Raw genomic sequence first — 18,205 nt, 5'->3', positions numbered from 1 at the left:
GGACACAGCTGTTAAGACCAAGTCTACTTGACTACCAGCCATAATTCCTGGTCCAGAGGAGAAGTGCTTTTCTGCTTCTCTTTCCTATAGTCTCCAGGATGGACTATATATCCATTAAGCCGTTAATGAGAGCAGCAAATTTACTCCCTTTGCTTCGCCACACTTAGGAAACTTAGCCCTCATTTGCAGAGTCACAACTTCATGTCTCAGACAAAACCTTGTGCTGCAGTACAGTTGCCTTCAGGAGGCCTGGGGAGACACTCCGGACTGGGACAACACAAGCTGTCCCTGCTCTGTCCCCAAGAGTGGCAATACTCTGGCACCTTTGTTCCGGCCACAAGAACGGGGAGGGAATGGCTGGTGACAAAGTACACCCTGGAGGACTGCGGTATATCATCGTAATGGACGAACGTGCTGATACAAGTGCTCATTTTATCACACCTGATTAGGGGTTTAGTGCTCACATAGTTTAAACATTAATATTTGCCTATTTAAGCAACGTGCCCAAGTGCAGCCTGACCACAGATGTAGTCACCATGACTGAGTTTGGAGATTTTATAAGTGCTCTGGGGGAGTTTGGGCTATTTCAGAAATTGCTGGTACTGTTCCTCTCCCTCCCACTACTTCTTAATCCTTTCCACATGATTGGCCAAGTCTTCATGGTTGTGGATGTGCCTCACCACTGTGACACCAGCTGGATCCGTGCCATCGGCCCCAACCTGACAGAGGAAGAGCAGCTGAACCTCACCCTGCCCCGGGACGCGGACGGGGCGTATGAGCAGTGCTCCATGTACTCGCCGGTGGACTGGGACCTCGGCTCCATCGTGGCGTACGGCCTGAACGTGACGGAGAAGTGCAGCAGCGGCTGGGTGTACCCCTCAGCACAACCACCGTCCCTGCTGACCGAGGTCTGTAACCGCCTTTTGACGCTCCAGGGATGTGGAAGGGAAGGGATGGGCATTTCCCATCCTGTAGTTTGGTAAGCCAATGCCAGCTGTTGTGCAGTCAGTCTGAGATTTACACCAGGCACTGGGGGACCTTGGCTCCGTCACACAGATCGCAGCTGTAATCCTTAAGAGGTTGTTGCAGGAAGACCATGATGCAGATGCCCAGGGAGGCCACAGGCAGAGACGGTGGGGGTGTGAGTCCAGCACATGCTCTGCCAACCGTGCCTCCCCTTGCCAGTATCCAGGCCCTTGAACCCATGATGTACCTTGCCTGAAGGGACCTTTTGGGTCTCCCTGCCACATATTCCCTTATTCTTCAGCCTGGTTCTCCTCGCATAATCTTGTCTATGAAAGACATTTACCTCCCAAGGGCTTGTCATGGATATTTCTGGGACCTCCAGACACCTTCAGGGCCGCAACAAGACATCCCATGGGCCATGCAGTTGAGCAAAGGCTCTGTCTGCCAGCATCTCCAACTTCTCCCTCTCTGGACCTCTGTTCCTCTCCCACCTTCCCTCATTTCTCCCCTCTTCTTCCCACCCTCCCACCCTCCTTTCCTCACTCCCAGCTCCAGCACTTTTTTGCAAGTACCTTCCTCTGGGCTGAAACCAGAGGAGAGAGTCCAGCCTCTGGCATCTGCAAAGGCTCCTTGGGGTCCCTGGAGCACTGTGTCCATTTCACAGCCAGCTTCTCTAGAGGACCCTCAGCAGCTGCTGCATCCCTTCCCACTCCTACGCCAGTCCTCCTTTACCAGAGAAAACACTGCTCTCCTGCCCTCTTCCTCCTTCCACCGTGTCCTGCCTTTGCAGCCAGAGAAGCAAGCTGCTAGGACTCTTATCCCAAGGTCCCACTTTTAGCAAAGCTTGCCAACCAGGAGGCTCCCTCGGGGATGCCTGGGCTGGAGGGGAGTTCTGCAGGTCCCAGCACTCAGGAGATGTGCACGATGATGAGAGGCAGGCTGAGCACCTCACACACCTGTCCCACCCCTGACTTCTGTCCTATGTGCACACCATGGAGGCTCGTGTCCTTGGGGGTGGGTTCTCTGCTCCCAGGGGCTGGAGAAAGAGGTCGGGCACCCAACTCCAGGGCCCACCATGAACCAGAAGGGCTGCCCACCCTCTGAAAGCAGGCGGGGTCTGTTGAGAGCAAAAGCATCTGTGTTTCCTTCCTCCAGTTTGACCTGGTGTGTGACAGGAAGGACCTGAATGACATCTCCCAGTCCATCTACATGGTGGGGCTTCTCCTAGGAGCCATGATCTTTGGGCCACTAAGTGACAGGTGAGGAAACACAGACACCTTCCCAAAGTTACTGCCCACCACCCAGGGAGAACCCAGCTGAGGGTTCAGGATGTCCATGCATTGAGCATGAAATACTCCCTGCACAGGACTCAATCCCCTTGTCTGAGCAAGGGCATCTGGGGCCACCTGACATATCTGTAGATGTCTGAGGGTTGAAAAGAGAGGGAAGCAGATACAGCTTTATGGGGGGGCCCTTCAGGAATCACAGGTCTAGCCCCAACTGGTGTCTCAGCTACCCAAGGGTGTCTCCAGGAATCCCAGAAACCTACGTTTGGGCACAGAGTTGGACCCACCTTCAGCTGTGTTAACCAGACCATGTGTCCCTCCTTCCTGTGGCTCTGCTCAGTTCATGGTGACCTGAACCAGAGCCCTCAGCTCCCTAGAGGACAGGGCCACACAGGGGTCATGGAAGGGAGAAGGGCACAGTACGTGTACAGGGTACCTCACAGAGGAACCAGCACTACAGTCCATTTCAGTCTGATCCTCATCACTCTCAAGAGAGGGGACATTGGGGCCCTTCAAGGGCTGGTTCCTTTAACAGCATCTCCTTTTGCTTTGCTAGCACCATGACGGGTCAAAAGTGGAGATGTTGTTTTTCCTGCCGGTTACTTCCTGGGGTGTAGAAACAAGCTTTGTTCACATGGGTATCAAATCTCCTCTGGTGTGAATGGTTCTCAAATCACTTTGTATTCCACCTGGGCTCTTCCCCATCCCATGGGGTCTCTCCAAATACCAACTGTGTCCTCCCTCTTCCTCCTCAGGATAGGCCGTCGACCAATCTTTCTGATCTCCATCCTCCTCCAGTGCTTGTTTGGTGTAGCAATTGCCTTTGTGCCCCATTTCTATGTGTACATGGCCTTCAGATGTATCGTGGGGGCCTCGGTGTCAGGAATTCTGATTACTGTCTTGGCCTTGGGTGAGTAGGATGCCCTTGCCCTGAGGCAGACAGATGTGGCCTCACAAGATGTGATAACAAAAGATAGTCCTGCATGTTTTGAAAAGGGTGAGCCTGAACCTTCATTCTTCTTCTCAGCTACAGAATGGGTTGGTGTCTCCTCCCGGCCAAAGGCAGTGCTTATTTCTCACTGCTTTGTCGCCATCGGGCAGATGCTTTTGGCTGGTTTGAGTTACGGTATTCGCAACTGGAGGCTGCTGGAGATTGCAGGATCTGCTCCAATGTTTGCCCTTTTCTTCTACATCTGGTAAGTGGGATGTGGGCACAGCTCCTTGCAGACACGACAGCAGCAAGTGTGAGGGGTGGCGGTGAGGAGGCAGCAGCTCAGGAGCAGGCTGCGTCTTTCCTGTTATAGTGCAGATGGTGGAGGGGCATCTGCAGAGCTCAGCACATCTTCCTGGGGCACTGGACCTCTGAAAGCAGCAGCTGCTCTGCTTCAGGTCTTCAAATGTGGCCTTTGGGACTTAAATGCAGGCCTGGAAAAGCTGACCTGAGGAGGTATTTAGACCCATCCATCACATGTAATGCCCATTGCTTGCTGGACGTGGTTGCAGGGAGATGGGCTGCGAGGAAACTCAGCAGGTCACAGCAGCATCTCCTGATCTCACCTCCTTGGCAGGGTGCTACCAGAATCGGCTCGGTGGCTGGTGACTAAAGGCAGACTAGAAGAAGCTAAGAAGGTCCTTCAGAAGGCAGCGTCCATCAACAAACGCACCATCCCACCAGGACTCCTTCAGCAGGTACCTGTGATGGCATGGGGAACTGCTCGTTGTCTTCAGAGACTTTCCTCTGCGCTTGGCTTTGTAGCAGCCATTGGAGCTGAGGTCATCCGATAAACAGCTTTCCATGCCCGCTGGGGGTGATTTGGGAGTGGCCTGGGGGTGACTGCAGCTTCAGCTGCGTTGTACAGAGGCAAGGTCAGGGAAGAGGCACAGCTTCTGCTGAGGCTCGGTCTCGGGCTTCCTGGAGACTACCTTGGGATATGGAAAGGACCCAAATGCTTCCGTGGCTTTCTTTCAGCGAGGAATGCCGGAGCGTTGAGGATGAGCAGGAGGTCTCTGTTTAGTCTGTGGTTTTCCATGTACAAATGCCCAAAGGACATGCCCACCCCAAAGTCCCTACACTGGGGAAACATTCTTCCCCAGGAACCTCTCAGTCACCAAACTACTGCCTTGTTGGGGACCGAGGGCACAGGCGCAGGAGCCCAGCCCCGCTGGGCTGCCTTCCCTCCCAGAGCAGGTTGGGGTCACAAGCCTGTCCCGCTGAGGCTTTCCTTTGACTGCGGATGGAAAAGGAGCTAGCCATGGGTTTCCTTTGCCTGCTTTGACTCTTTGGCTTTCTGCATTTTGAAGTTGAAGCCTGAGACACAGACCAAGTCTGGAAGTACTCTGGATCTCTTTCGGAAGAAGCACCTCCGGAAGGTGACTTTAATCATGTCATGCACCTGGTAAGACATTCTCTGGTCTTCTCTTTCTGAACTTCTAGGTGAAGAAAAGAAGGGATTGAGGGTTGACAAGAACTGTAAATTCACTTAATGTGATTTTTGGGGTCATGTTTATGTCTATGAGTTCATCTGCTATCTTTCTGTCTCCCCATACTGGACCAGACCTACCATGTCTGTGCATGGGGTGAAGCTGATTATTCAAGATTCTGTGGCTTTTGTGAGAAAGGCTGGAGTAATTCCACCTTTAGGCAATCCCTGGGCCTCGGGGTAGTTTTGTGTCCCCCTAGAAGTTCTGGGTGCGGTCTAAAAGTTGCTGACCGTATGGGGATCCATAGTGCTTTATCTCGTGTAACTATGTCCCACAGATTTGTCACAGGTGGTGACTAGAAGCAAAACAGAGATTGCTGGGAGTTTAAATAAGTTTTGTGTGGTCTAACCACCCTAATTTTTGAGGATAAACCCCTGGAAAACCCATCTGTTTACATGTTCTGTTCCACTTTACTTGAATTTCAGGTTTGCAGACAGCCTTGTCTACTATGGGCTGAGCCTTAGCGTGACAAGTTTTGGTCTGGATATCTACTTGACGCAGCTTGCCTTTGGGGCGGTGGAGTTACCAGCTCGATTTTGCTGCATTTTCCTGCTGCAGTGGTTTGGGAGGAGGAAAACCCAGGCCGTTCTCCTGCTGCTGTCTGGCCTGATGTGTCTCGTCATCACTGGCATCCCTGAAGGTGAACAACCTCTTCCCAAGCCAAGAGCACAGCCGGGCAGAGCCCCAGCCAGCTCCATCCTGGTTCAGACCCATCCTCCCAGCCCGGCTGGCCGCAGACCCACACTCGCTCCCAGGGGCTGAGCTGCTTCGAGTGCCACAGCCCGAAGGGCTGCGCTCCCAAGGCGCTGGCTTCCTCTCTGCATGACTTTCTTCTCCTTCGGAGCTGTGCCTGGTCCTTCCACAGCTCCTGGCCCTTGGCAGGCAGTGTCCATTACACACCACCACCCACTAGACGCCATCGCCTCCACCTACTATACACCACCACCTCCTCTCAGAGAGGTGTAGCAGAAGACGCGTTTTAAAACCCACCCTGTCCCCCTTCTTCAGACAGAAGAGAGCAAATGCCCCCCCTTATCTGTTTCTGCCTACACATTGCCACAGTCCATACCCTCGCCCCTGCTGCTGTGTTAGTGCTGTGAGTAATGCTGAAGGAAAAACGGGGGATGCACGATGCTTTCAAGCTCATGGATGTGATATTTCCAATCGAGCACTGCCCGGAGACCTGCAGTGGCTCAGTGGCTCACTCCAGCTGCAGATTTAGGAAATGCCCAAGGCCTCAGGAGAAATCTGAGTTCTCTTTGCCAGTTGTCCAGAGGGTATATTCCAGGAAAGGGTGCGCTAGGAATGATATCCAATGGATTAGGTGGTAGATTTGCTTGGTAAGTCCATTAGAAAGGGCTGTCCCAAGAAATCCCACTGCAGAGACCTTTGGTCCCAACTGAACCTTCTCCACAGAGAACACAGCAGTGGTCTCTCCTCTTCCCCTCAGACCAGCCTGTGGCAACCACCGTCCTGGCCATCATTGGCAAGTTTACAGCCACGGCCTCCTTCTCCACCTCCTACGTCTACTCCGCAGAGCTCTTCCCCACGGTCGTCAGGTGAGGTCTCCCCACACAACGGGGCTTCCCTCTGCCATGGCTGGTGGCAGAGGTGGGACAAGAGCCCCGCTGTCCCCATGGCTACACTCAGTCCCATGGCAGCCCAAGGGGGGCCAAGCCCTGCCCACACCTCCCGCCGCCCCTCGCTCCCCCAGGCAGACCGGCGTGGGGCTGTGCTCGATGTCAGCGCGGGTGGCGGGGATCATGGCCCCGCTGATCCGCCTCCTGGGCCAGTACCACCGGGCCATCCCCATGGCCATCTTCGGGAGTGCCCCTGTGGTGGGGGGACTGCTCTGCGTCCTGCTGCCCGAGACCCGCGGCACCGACCTGGCGGACGACACAGGGGCAGCCGCCCCCCAGCTGAGGTGGGTACCCGGAGCTCTGAATTTAAGGCAAAAAGAATCCAAAGGTGCACATTTAAGGCAAAGAGAAATGTGTCAGAAACCAGGATGGAAACGGTATCATCTCTTCCTCTTTCCTTCTTGTCTTCAGCAGCAGGAGATCAGAAATTTTGTCCAAGAGAGAGACCACAGAGGATGGAGTAGACTTGGAGAAGGTTGTCTACAGACACTCAGAGAGCAAGTTATGAATGGACAGGCACATACAAAAGGTCTAGTCTGAGCCAATCTTTCTTGAAGCAGACCAACAAGGCATTGCTGTCTGGAAACTGGTCTTTCAGATGATCAACAAAATATTCGTGGTCAGAGGGAGAGGAGATCTGTGTCACTCTGTGTTTGGAAAAGATGCACTTCGAACTGTTCCTGAACCCCAGTCTGTTACGCCTGGCTGCGCGAGTCCTCCCGACGTATTTCCCAGTCCTTTGCAAACTGGTACCCGTGGAACCATCCCTGTCGTGTTTTACAGCAATAAAGAATCGCCAGTAGAGTGGTAGTACTGGGCAAGCGAGCGCCGGGCTGTGTCCCTCCTGCACTAATCGCTTGGGTCGTCAGCCTTCTCGTCGGTCCAAGCCTCCACGTTTGATCAGGATGTCACTGAAACCCTGTCACACACGTATTTAGCTTTTATTTCTATGTGGTGTTGAATTTGAGTTTCTACGTGAATAATATAAATTATACTCCGAGTTTGATAAGAGACACTTGTAATGCAATATGTGAATAATAAATGGTGTTGATTCTTTTTTTTTCTTCCTACTGTTTCACAGTTGGCCTTTGTAACTGCTATTGGCTCTGGAGTGTTTTCTACACAGAAATTGTAAGCCTGTAATTTAACACGCAGATGGAAACGTGTTTGGTTTCCATCAGCCACAAACAATGCAGAAACAGAGTGTTAAAGCAGAATGACTGGGTTCAATTAGGACTTTTTTTTTTCCAAGTCTTCAGATGAACAATCTGTATTTATACATTGTTCTCTATGAGCAGCTGTGGAAACTTCCTGAATTGTGTGGTGTACACTGCCGTTCAATGTCAGTTAAACTGAGTGGGCATCTGGACAGCTTTCCCCAGTCATGGTCAGCCTTTAACAGTGACCTTGGTTGGCTCCTGCCAGCTCAGCCACAACATTTTAGTGTCATCTAGTGTCACGCAAAAGAAAGAGAATGGTGGCCTCCTCTCCTGTGCTAATTGTTTGCAAGCAGAGAATATATTTTGTGCCCTTTCATGAAGCTATCTCCCCAAACCACAGCACTACTCTTGGTCGAAGAAGAAGGGTGGTCACTCAGGTTTGTAGCATCGTTTTGTTTCCAATTGCTTTGTGCTGTAGTAAGTGGTGTTTTGAAGGCTGGGATGTCCCTAGTCCAAGCAAGACATGCCTGGAGGTGATATTCATTTTGTGCTTTGGTGCACAAAATCTCCGCAGTGTCACATGGGACCTGGCCATGGCTGGAGATAGAGCAGGACATTTGCAGGATCTGGGCTTTGGCACTGACTCATTGCACAGAGTCATGAGAGCAGCATTAACACTGCTTCTCCTCACCTCCTCAGCCATTCCCCACTGGGTCCCTTTCTGCAAGCTTTGCTCTGGTCATGGACCTGGGGCCTTCCCAGCATTGGGTTGGGAAGAAGGAGAGGACAACGTCCTCTAGTCAAAGGGCAAGGTCTAGGATCCTGACACCTCTGCCCCACAGTCAGGGTTGCAGCATAGTTTGTTATTGTCACTGACATAGAGGATGCGCTGATTGTCTCAGTGGTGCCTGTGGGGCTCCTCTGGCAACAGGAGCTGCTTTGCCCCATGGCTCCTCACCTCACCTTGGGGAACAGGGCCAGGCCAGGCTCTGCTGCCCCTCCACACCTTAGATATCTCTGGCCCTGCCTGACCAGCTTCCTCAGCAGTGGAGAAGTTCCAATACATGAACCTGGGTCTCCTCCAAAGGGGAAATGGAGGTCGAGAGGTTCTGACCTGAACACAGACAGGCATAAGTGTGGGTGTAAGCACAGGAGCAGGGCCTCGCTCCCATGTCTGATATAGGAGGGCCTGAAGAAGGCTTGGACATTAATATGCCTTAGCAAACTCTTCACAGTGTCCCTGGCATTTGCTCACCTCTGCCACCTTCAGCACCTTCCCACAACTGGCCCTCCAGTCATGGCTTGGTAAGCCACTCTATTAAGGTCTTGCATCTGGTCTTCCCAGATAAACCTTGCTATGCTATTTTGTCCTCACCTACTTTTCAGCCTTTTGGCTCCCTCCCCTTGGCTATGGAGTCACCCTCTTTCCCCTAGTTATCCCTTCAGGTCACCTAAGGCACTTTTTACTCTTTGCCCATAGCCTCATCATGATGAGAGCCCAAAACATCCCATTGTATGCATGCAAACCTGTGTTTGCATACCACACCTAGCTCAACTCCGTACTGTGAGCTCTATTTATTACAGTGCAAGACCACGTGTGGACCAGGTAGCAGTGACATTAAGGCACAGCAAAACCATTGGACATCCTCCCATTTCTGCTGAGCTGGGCAAAGCATCACGAGTCAAACTAATCAGGTGCTCTTCAGCCAAAAATGCACCATTCACTGGTCTTCAAACTAACCAGGTGCAGTGGTCTAGAGAAGAGCAGATGAAATGGATCTTCAGCCTACTGGAGGCATGAATGAGATGGAAGCAGAAGTACATCAGATGTGCTTGGACACCTTTATTTATGAAGTGAGCTAAAACAGAGAGTCTCACAGCAGAATTCCCAAAAGGAGCCGTGGTTCACTCAATAGCTGTGCATTTTGCTCCAAGCTCTTCTTCCCTCAGTCTTTACCCTCAACACCTTATTTTCCATAAAAGCCCAAAGGAGACAGCCCCCAACCTTTTCCAAGGAAATAGTGCCCTCAGGCAAAGGACGAAGATCCTCTATACTCAGGGCCACTGAAAAGGAGCACACAGCAAAACCTTTGAAAAGCGGTGCCAGAGAGAAGATGCTCCACAGGCAGCCCCTCCCGGTGGGGCATTGTTGCATGTCACTGATTTTATCCAAAACTCTGTCTTCATCAAACTGCATATCCATGGGGTACTTTGATCCATGGAAAACACGCAGGCATGACAACAGGGAGAAGAAAGAAAGTCTGCTTTAAAAGCTTTTTGACACTACCAGAAAATAGCCTTTGAGCTGTATACAGGCAAAGCTGGAACACCAACTCTGTATAACTTCTGGGCTTCGTCTGTACCAAGCCAGTGGTAAAAGAAAGTCATGAGAGACAGGAGATAAGAGGAGGAGAAGCACAGGAAAAACACATGTTTTTTCTTCACAGTATAAGACAAAAGTGGTCCTAAACCATTTAAAGGCAGAAATGGATACAGCAAGAAGGAATAGACTAGAACAGAGTAGAATAGACCTGATAGTTCCCAGACAGATTTGCACTTTCTTCTAAGAGACTAAGTGCCCCAATGTCTCTCAGTTTCCTGGAACAGACAAATCAATGTGGTCCTACACCACAGCCCGACAGCACAATTTTCTGTGCACAAAGCTTCATGACATGCTTTAATTCAAAGCCACCAGCGCTAAGGCAAAAATTCTGCTGCCTGTTAGACATCCTTGCTCACTGCTTGCTGTTCCTTCCATCACATCTTTTTTTTTCTCAGCTGAGTGTCTCAAATTTTAAAAAAAAATTTAAAGGAGTGTTTTTAAGAAAGGGTGAGAAGATCATGCTAGACAGTCAAGAGAAATCGCTCCTTCTTGCAAGTGTGAGATTGTTTTCAGTGCTGCATCTGCTCTGGCTTTCTCTTTAGTGAGCACAGTACTCTGTTACAAGTCTATTCAATTCTCTAGCAGGTGTCTCACTTGGACAAAGTATACAGTCTCACATTCCTGGAGACAGAACAGGAAAAAGGAAGAGAAAATGTTGCCTCCATCCTGGTTTCTGATTTCTTTCTTTCATGCTTAAATGAAAGCATCAGATTTTCTCCAGCGAGAGCACTGTTGAACACCAGAGACAGCGTGCAGTGCCTGAGGACAAGCTATAGAGGGAGATATAGGAAGGCAAAAAAGAAAAGGAAAAACAAAAATTGGCAGTGACTGCTTGAGAGGTGGTGGCATCCTGCAAATGGAGACCCAGCCTGTCCTCAGTGCCAGCACAGCACTAGGTTGCCTTTAGCTACAGCCGTTTGGAGGCCCAGCTAGAAGCGAGTGGTCTTTGTGTCTTCATTGTCTTGGCCACCAACTTTTCCTTTCATGTGTCCATTTTCAGAGCTGCTGTTGGCATTTTCACAGACCTAATGAAAGGGAAGAGAGTTTAAAAGCAAAGAAAGTCCCGTCACAAGCTGATGGCAGCCTTCTCTGAGACATGCAGCCTTTAGCAACCTGGCTTTCTATTCACCACTTGCTCTCTGGGCCCCCACGGACACCCTTCTCCCAGCAAAAGTGTGGGGGTGCAATTCTACCCTGTCCCATGGGCGATGGGGTGCTGGGAGCTATGCAAGGCTGAAACCCATAGGACAGGCACCAGCCCTTCCCTGGTGGAAGGACAGGCGGGGAGCCAAGCGAAGCGCTGGCCGCTCCTGGCATCCTTCCATTCCAAGGACAGGAACGAAGAGATGACCACCATGGGCAGGGTTATGGGGCCTCCTCCCCTCCCTCTGCAGTGGGGCAGCCCTGCTCCCTGCCCTCCCAGCACTGTAAGCCCTCAAAGAAACCCCCAACCCCAGCCCATGCAATGCCAATGGCCTCCCACAGCACTGGCACCCCATGTCCCTGCCCCACAGGCAGCACGGGCACCGCCAGGCACCCACCTCAGCCGGGGGGTGGCTGCCCCCCGTGTCGTCCGCCAGGTCGGTGCCGCGGGTCTCGGGCAGCAGGACGCAGAGCAGTCCCCCCACCACAGGGGCACTCCCGAAGATGGCCATGGGGATGGCCCGGTGGTACTGGCCCAGGAGGCGGATCAGCGGGGCCATGATCCCCGCCACCCGCGCTGACATCGAGCACAGCCCCACGCCGGTCTGCCTGGGGGAGCGAGGGGCGGTGGGAGGTGTGGGCAGGGCTTGGACCCCCTTGGGCTGCCATGGGACTGAGTGTAGCCATGGGGACAACGGGGCTCTTGTCCCACCTCTGCCACCAGCCATGGCAGAGGGAGGCCCCGTTGCGTGGGGAGACCTCACCTGACGACCGTGGGGAAGAGCTCTGCGGAGTAGACGTAGGAGGTGGAGAAGGAGGCCGATGCAGTAAACTTGCCAATGATGGCCAGGACGGTGGTCGCCACAGGCTGGTCTGAGGGGAGGAGGAGAGACCACTGCTGTGGGACGAGGGAGGGCCCAGTACCGCTCAGGCATGGAGGCTGGGGATGCACAGCAAGAACTGTGTTGCCTGCAGGGAGCCGTCACCTCTGAACAGTGCCTGAACGTGGACCAAGGAGCAGCTCTGGCCTGGGGGCCATGTTCGGCGCACTTTGCATTCATCACCTCACCTCCCCACATATTAATTTTCCTAGAGGACTACTCTGCTAATAGGTGGCCTACCAGGCTCAGCTCTACCCTCTCCTATTGCAATTAGCAGGCAAAAGTTTGCTGATCAGAATGGGCCTTGGGGAGTTGGCCAAGTCCCTAGTGGCCATGGCACCAGGGTCAGCTCAAGCCCTGAGAGATGTGAGGCAGCCTGGTTGGGAGGACAGCACCTGCACCAGCAAGGGAAGGGCTGGGGCTCTGTGCCTCCCTGTCCCAGAGTTTGTCTACTCAGGATGGGAAGAGGTTGTTCACCTTCAGGGATGCCAGTGATGATCAGACACACCAGGCCACTCAGCAGAAGGAGAACAGCCTGCGTTTTCTTCCTCCCGAACCACTGCAGCATGAAGATACAACCAACACGGGCTGGGATTTCCACTGCTCCAAACGCAAGCTGTGTCAGGTAGATGTCCAGACCAAAATTTGTCACGTTCAGACTCAACCCATAGTAGACAAGGCTGTTCACAAACCTGAAAGCCGGGCAGGGTGGCACTGAGCATATCTATTGGCCATCAGCAAATACAATATTTATCTCCAATGACAACATTTTGACCAAGCCACAGCATTTCCAAGGGGACATAAAACCAGACCAATACCACTAGACTACCAAAGCTGGAACAGCTCTAACCTTTCCCAAAAAAACACACAGCATCTTGAATAGTTAGAAACAGAAATATCCACCAATAACACTCAAAAACAGCAAGGTGAATTTACAGTTATGACTAATGGTCAGTCCCTTCTTTTCTTCACCTAGAAGTTCAGAAAGAGAAGACCAGAGAATGTCTTACCAGGTGCATGACATGATTAAAGTCACCTTCCGGAGGTGCTTCTTCCGAAAGAGATCCAGAGTACTTCCAGAGTTGGTCTGTGTCTCAGGCTTCAACTTCAAAATGCAGAAAGCCAAAGAGTCAAAGCAGGCAAAGGAAACCCATGGCTAGCTCCTTTTCCATCCGCAGTCAAAGGAAAGCCTCAGTGGGACAGGCTTGTGACCCCAGCCTGCTCTGGGAGGGAAGGCAGCCCAGCGGGGCTGGGCTCCTGCGCCTGTGCCCTCGGTCCCCAACAAGGCAGTAGTTTGGTGACTGAGAGGTTCCTGGGGAAGAATGTTTCCCCAGTGTAGGGACTTTGGGGTGGGCATGTCCTTTGGGCATTTGTACATGGAAAACCACAGACTAAACAGAGACCTCCTGCTCATCCTCAACACTCCGGCATTCCTCACTGAAAGAAAGCCACGGAAGCATTTGGGTCCTTTCCATATCCCAAGGTAGTCTCCAGGAAGCCCAAGACCGAGCCTCAGCAGAAGCTGTGCCTCTTCCCTGACCTTGCCTCTGTACAACGCAGCTGAAGCTGCAGTCACCCCCAGGCCACTCCCAAATCACCCCCAGTGGGCATGGAAAGCTGTTTATCGGATGACCTCAGCTCCAATGGCTGCTACAAAGCCAAGCGCAGAGGAAAGTCTCTGAAGACAACGAGCAGTTCCCCATGCCATCACAGGTACCTGCTGAAGGAGTCCTGGTGGGATGGTGCGCTTGTTGATGGACGCTGCCTTCTGAAGGACCTTCTTAGCTTCTTCTAGTCTGCCTTTAGTCACCAGCCACCGAGCCGATTCTGGTAGCACCCTGCCAAGGAGGTGAGGTCAGGAGATGCTGCTGTGACCTGCTGAGTTTCCTCGCAGCCCATCTCCCTGCAACCACGTCCAGCAAGCAATGGGCATTACATGTGATGGATGGGTCTAAACACCTCCTCAGGTCAGCTTTTCCAGGCCTGCATTTAAGTCCCAAAGGCCACATTTGAAGACCTGAAGCAGAGCAGCTGCTGCTTTCAGAGGTCCAGTGCCCCAGGAAGATGTGCTGAGCTCTGCAGATGCCCCTCCACCATCTGCACTATAACAGGAAAGACCCAGCCTGCTCCTGAGCTGCTGCCTCCTCACCGCCACCCCTCACACTTGCTGCTGTTGTGTCTGCAAGGAGCTGTGCCCGCATCCCACTTACCGGATGTAGAAGAAAAAGGCAAATATAGGAGCAGATCCTGCAATCTCCAGCAGCCTCCAGTTGCGAATACCGTAACTCAAGCCAGCCAAAAGCATCTGCCCGATGGCAAAACAGCAGTGAGAAATAAGCACTGCCTTTGGCCGGGAGGAGACACCAACCCATTCTGTAGCTGAAAAGAACAAAACTTCAGACTCATCCATGCAAATTACTTCCCCTGATGCAAACAGGGTGTTTCCCTCTCCTGGAGGTGAGGAGAGGAGACCAGCAGTCAGAGTTCTGGCATCAGTCACACATGCAAGTCATCTCTGTTTCATGAAATGCATCACCCGTCCTTACTGTCAGGGTGTCCTGGTCCTCTGCAAGAGGACATGAAGCTCAGGTATGTCACCTCTTTGCTCTCAGCATCCACAGAGCCCCTCACCGGGGCAGAGCTGGGGCCCAAATCGATCATGTCCCAGAGCCACCAGGCTCTCTCCCCACACTGACCTCCTGAGCTGGGAGGCTGTCCCCCCGCCCTCCTCTGAGCACTGGCATGGGAGAGGTGTTCCCCATGGCTCTCACTCAGGGTTGGGGAGATGCCAAAGTGCCAAAGGACAGTGCAGAGCAAGACCTATCCTCACTGCAGTGTTTTTCAAATCATACATGATGTATTTTATTTCTTTACAGACCTTTTCTATTGCATCTTGAGAGGCCACATCTGTCCACCTCAGGGCATGGGCATCCTACTCACCCAAGGCCAGTATTGTCATGGTGATCCCTGACACCGAGGCCCCCACAACACATCTGAAGGTCATGTACACATAGAAATGGGGCACAAAGGCGATTGCTACACCAAACAAGCCCTGGACGAAGACGGAAATCAGAATGACTGGCCGGCGGCCGATCCTGAGGAGGAAGAGGGAAGACACAGTTGGTATTTGGAGAGACCCCATGGGATGGGGAAGAGCCCAGAGGGTTACACAGTGATTGTATCGTCTTCTCTTGAGGGGGACAAGGCTCAGACTGGACTCCCGGTTGACATGTGAAGCACCCTGTGCACATGCTCTGCCCTTCTCCCTTCCACCCCCTGTGCGGCCGTGTCCTCACCGGGACCTGAGGACTTTGGTCAGGGTCGCTGTTAGTGAGGAGCAGTGACAAAAGGCACAGGGTGCAGTGACCAACCAGGCTGGGAGCAGCGTGCCGCTCTGCGCACTGCCGGCTTTGCACAGACCCTGGATGGGTGGTTGTGTCTCCTCACCTGTCACTTAGTGGCCCAAAGATCATGGATCCTAAGAACAGCCCCACCATGTAGATGGACTGGGAGATGTCATTCAGGTCCTTCCTGTCACATACCAGGTCAAACTGGAAGGAAAGGAAACACAGATGCTTTTGTTCTCGGCAGGTTCCAGATGCTTGCTGATCCCACCTCCAAGGATGCAAATCTCCATGGTGTGCACATAGCACACAAATCAGTGGTGGGACAAGCCTGTGGGGTACTCAGTGGTGCCCCTCTCCCAAGCACTGGGACCTGCTGGACTCTCTCCAGCCCGGGTACCCCCAGGGGATCCTCCTGGTTGGGAGGTTTTGCTTGAAGTGGGACTTGGGACAGAAGTTCCAGCACCTTGCTTCTCCTAGACTGCCTTCCCTCTCAAAGGAAAAAGGGTAAGTGCAACGCTGATTCCCAGGCCAAGCAGTTTCTGTTAAAGAGATGTTCTGCAACTGCCAGCATCCAGAGGGCATGTATAGAAAGACTCACATGGGAAAGTGCATGTATAGGAAATACAGTGAGGTCAGAAACACTGAAAGAAGTTTAGCGTTGCTCACTGGAGCATTGTTGGTGTTGCTGAAGCTCCTGGTGACTGTCAGATGCGTGGCTTTGCAAGCTCTCCTCTCCTCATCAAACCTGGTACCCCCACACAGATCGAGGAGCGGTGAGGAACTCAGGCTGTTTGCAACCCTGAGCTGGAGTCTCCACGCTGAGACCCCGAGGCAGAAACCCCACAGCCGCTCGCCCTGACAAGTTCCCCACCATGCACGGGAGGAGAAACCAAGCGCTGAGCCCTGTCTCCTCCCCCTGGCCGGGGTGTCTGAAGCACAAAGCTGTACACAGGGACAAGTTGGAAGGTTACCCTCAGTCTGCAGAGGGGCAGCTGGGGCAGGGAGACTCGAAAGGTCCCACCAGGAATGATTAATGCCACCACTGGCTCTACTTGTGGCCCCACTGACATCTATATTGCAGCCTGCTTGCCTGCAACCTCTCCAGGACCACAGCTGGGGGCTGGCTGGTGGAGCCAAGGTCCCCAAAGTACACCTGATGTAAATATCAACCCAGCCCAGTTGTACCCTGGCTGGCACCAGCATCAACTGAACTGCAGAACAAGGCAGCCGTTTGGGCGTCCCACCCCTTGCACGTCCCTGGAGCGTCAAAAGGCGGTTACAGACCTCGGTCAGCAGGGACGGTGGTTGTGCTGAGGGGTACACCCAGCCGCTGCTGCACTTCTCCGTCACGTTCAGGCCGTACGCCACGATGGAGCCGAGGTCCCAGTCCACCGGCGAGTACATGGAGCACTGCTCGTACGCCCCGTCCGCGTCCCGGGGCAGGGTGAGGTTCAGCTGCTCTTCCTCTGTCAGGTTGGGGCCGATGGCACGGATCCAGCTGGTCTCACAGTGATGTGGCACATCTGGAACCATAAACAGTTGGCAAAACTGGTGGAAAGTCACACTGAGGCAGGGAAACAAGGTGAGCAGCACCAGCCATTTCTGAAATGGCCCAAAATCACCAACCGCTTTCAAAATTTCCCCGACACCTGACATTGGCAGCTGCCTCTGAAACAGGACAGTGCTGGGACCGTCTTTCCAGAGGGATGGAATTAATGTTTAAACCTAAGATAAGCTCTGCAGTCATAGGCAGCCGCCACAAATATGTACAGTCAGGATAGACTTAGGACAGGTAAAACATCAGGCATTAAGTACACCGTGTAATATATTAATCGTCTCTGTGCCACTCACAAACATACGGTGCTGGCTGGAGCAGAAGGACCCCTGTTTCAGGCAACCCTGTTCACCCCCTCTGCCAGGGCCAGGTGGCATTGACAGGGAAAAAAGACTCTTCTCCAAAGCAACTGCAGGAGCTGCATTTGCTGAATAGCTGAGACGGTCCCCAGTGGTAGTGGTTCCACTCGGGTAAGCAAGGTTCAGAGGGGTCGAGACAGCCCAGCGTGATGCAGAGCTGGGAAAAGTCCCGGGGAATAAAGGGAGTGATGCTAATGGATGGGCAGAGCAGAGACAAGGAAGGGTGGCCAGTTGGCTGTGGTCCCAGGCGACAGGAGACTCCATTTCCTTAATCTTTTGCAGCTTCCCTGTGCAACCACAAGCAAGCCACGCACGAGATGTCCACCCTTCCCACCAGTTCTGGGCCACCCCACAGGCTGGTGGGGGCTACACCAGGCATTGGAACAGGCTGCCCAGGGAAGTGGTGGAGTCACCATCCCTGGAGGTATTTAAAAGACGTGTAGATGTGGCACTTAGGGACATGGTTTAGTGGTGGACTTGGCAGTGTTAGGTTAATGGTTGGACTTGATGACCTTAAAGGTCTTTTCCAGCCTAAGTGATTCTATGATTCTATGATTCTGTGGTTTAGTGGTGGACTGCGCAGGGTTAGGTTAACAGTTGGACTTGATGATCTCAGAGGTCTTTTCCAACCTAAACGATTCTATGATTCTATGTTTCTATGATTCTATACACAGGGAAGACCTGGGGAAGGCATACAGGGATGGGAGAAATCTGACACAGGGCAATGCCGCTGGAGGCAGGTTTGGCAAATCTCAGGTGAAATGCCTTCCTGCCTTAAAATGATCACTGAGAACATGAAACCCACTCTGTTCAGCCCATCCCTGATGTAGGAACAACATTTGCCTGGGGCCCCTTTGAGATGTCCATGAGGAAAAGCTTCCAGAGGTGACCAAAAGCAACTTGGATGCTCCTTCTCCTGCCCACAGACCTGTGGGAAGAGCATTGTATAAGCATGATGGAAACCAGACCATGGCTGTCCTATTTGGATTGACCAGGGCACCTGC

The 18,205-nt window shown here is 52.7% G+C and overlaps 2 protein-coding genes across 2 annotated transcripts; one reads left to right on the top strand and one right to left on the bottom strand.

Annotated features, from left to right (window-relative positions):
* Positions 1 to 530: 530 nt before the first annotated feature.
* On the top strand, positions 531 to 6,881 carry LOC104258459 (solute carrier family 22 member 13-like). Its single transcript, XM_059818778.1, has 10 exons — positions 531 to 908; positions 2,122 to 2,225; positions 3,008 to 3,162; positions 3,280 to 3,448; positions 3,821 to 3,941; positions 4,554 to 4,648; positions 5,159 to 5,373; positions 6,184 to 6,292; positions 6,448 to 6,657; positions 6,785 to 6,881. The coding sequence occupies exons 1-10, from the start codon at positions 537 to 539 to the stop codon at positions 6,879 to 6,881; spliced, it is 1,647 nt and encodes a 548-aa protein (XP_059674761.1). The 5' UTR covers positions 531 to 536.
* Positions 6,882 to 10,845: 3,964 nt separating this feature from the next.
* LOC104262711 (solute carrier family 22 member 13) lies at positions 10,846 to 16,943 on the bottom strand. Its single transcript, XM_059818982.1, has 10 exons — positions 16,572 to 16,943; positions 15,388 to 15,491; positions 14,881 to 15,035; positions 14,151 to 14,319; positions 13,658 to 13,778; positions 12,951 to 13,045; positions 12,418 to 12,632; positions 11,824 to 11,932; positions 11,458 to 11,668; positions 10,846 to 10,941 (listed from the first exon to the last, which is right to left on the bottom strand). The coding sequence occupies exons 1-10, from the start codon at positions 16,941 to 16,943 to the stop codon at positions 10,846 to 10,848; spliced, it is 1,647 nt and encodes a 548-aa protein (XP_059674965.1).
* Between the last annotated feature and the right edge of the window lie 1,262 nt (positions 16,944 to 18,205).

This window comes from Gavia stellata, chromosome 6 (genome assembly GCF_030936135.1).
Source record: "Gavia stellata isolate bGavSte3 chromosome 6, bGavSte3.hap2, whole genome shotgun sequence".
Taxonomy (NCBI): domain Eukaryota; kingdom Metazoa; phylum Chordata; class Aves; order Gaviiformes; family Gaviidae; genus Gavia; species Gavia stellata.
The sequence above is the reverse complement of the archived record's forward strand: the minus strand, read 5'-3'. Positions and strand labels throughout refer to the sequence as shown.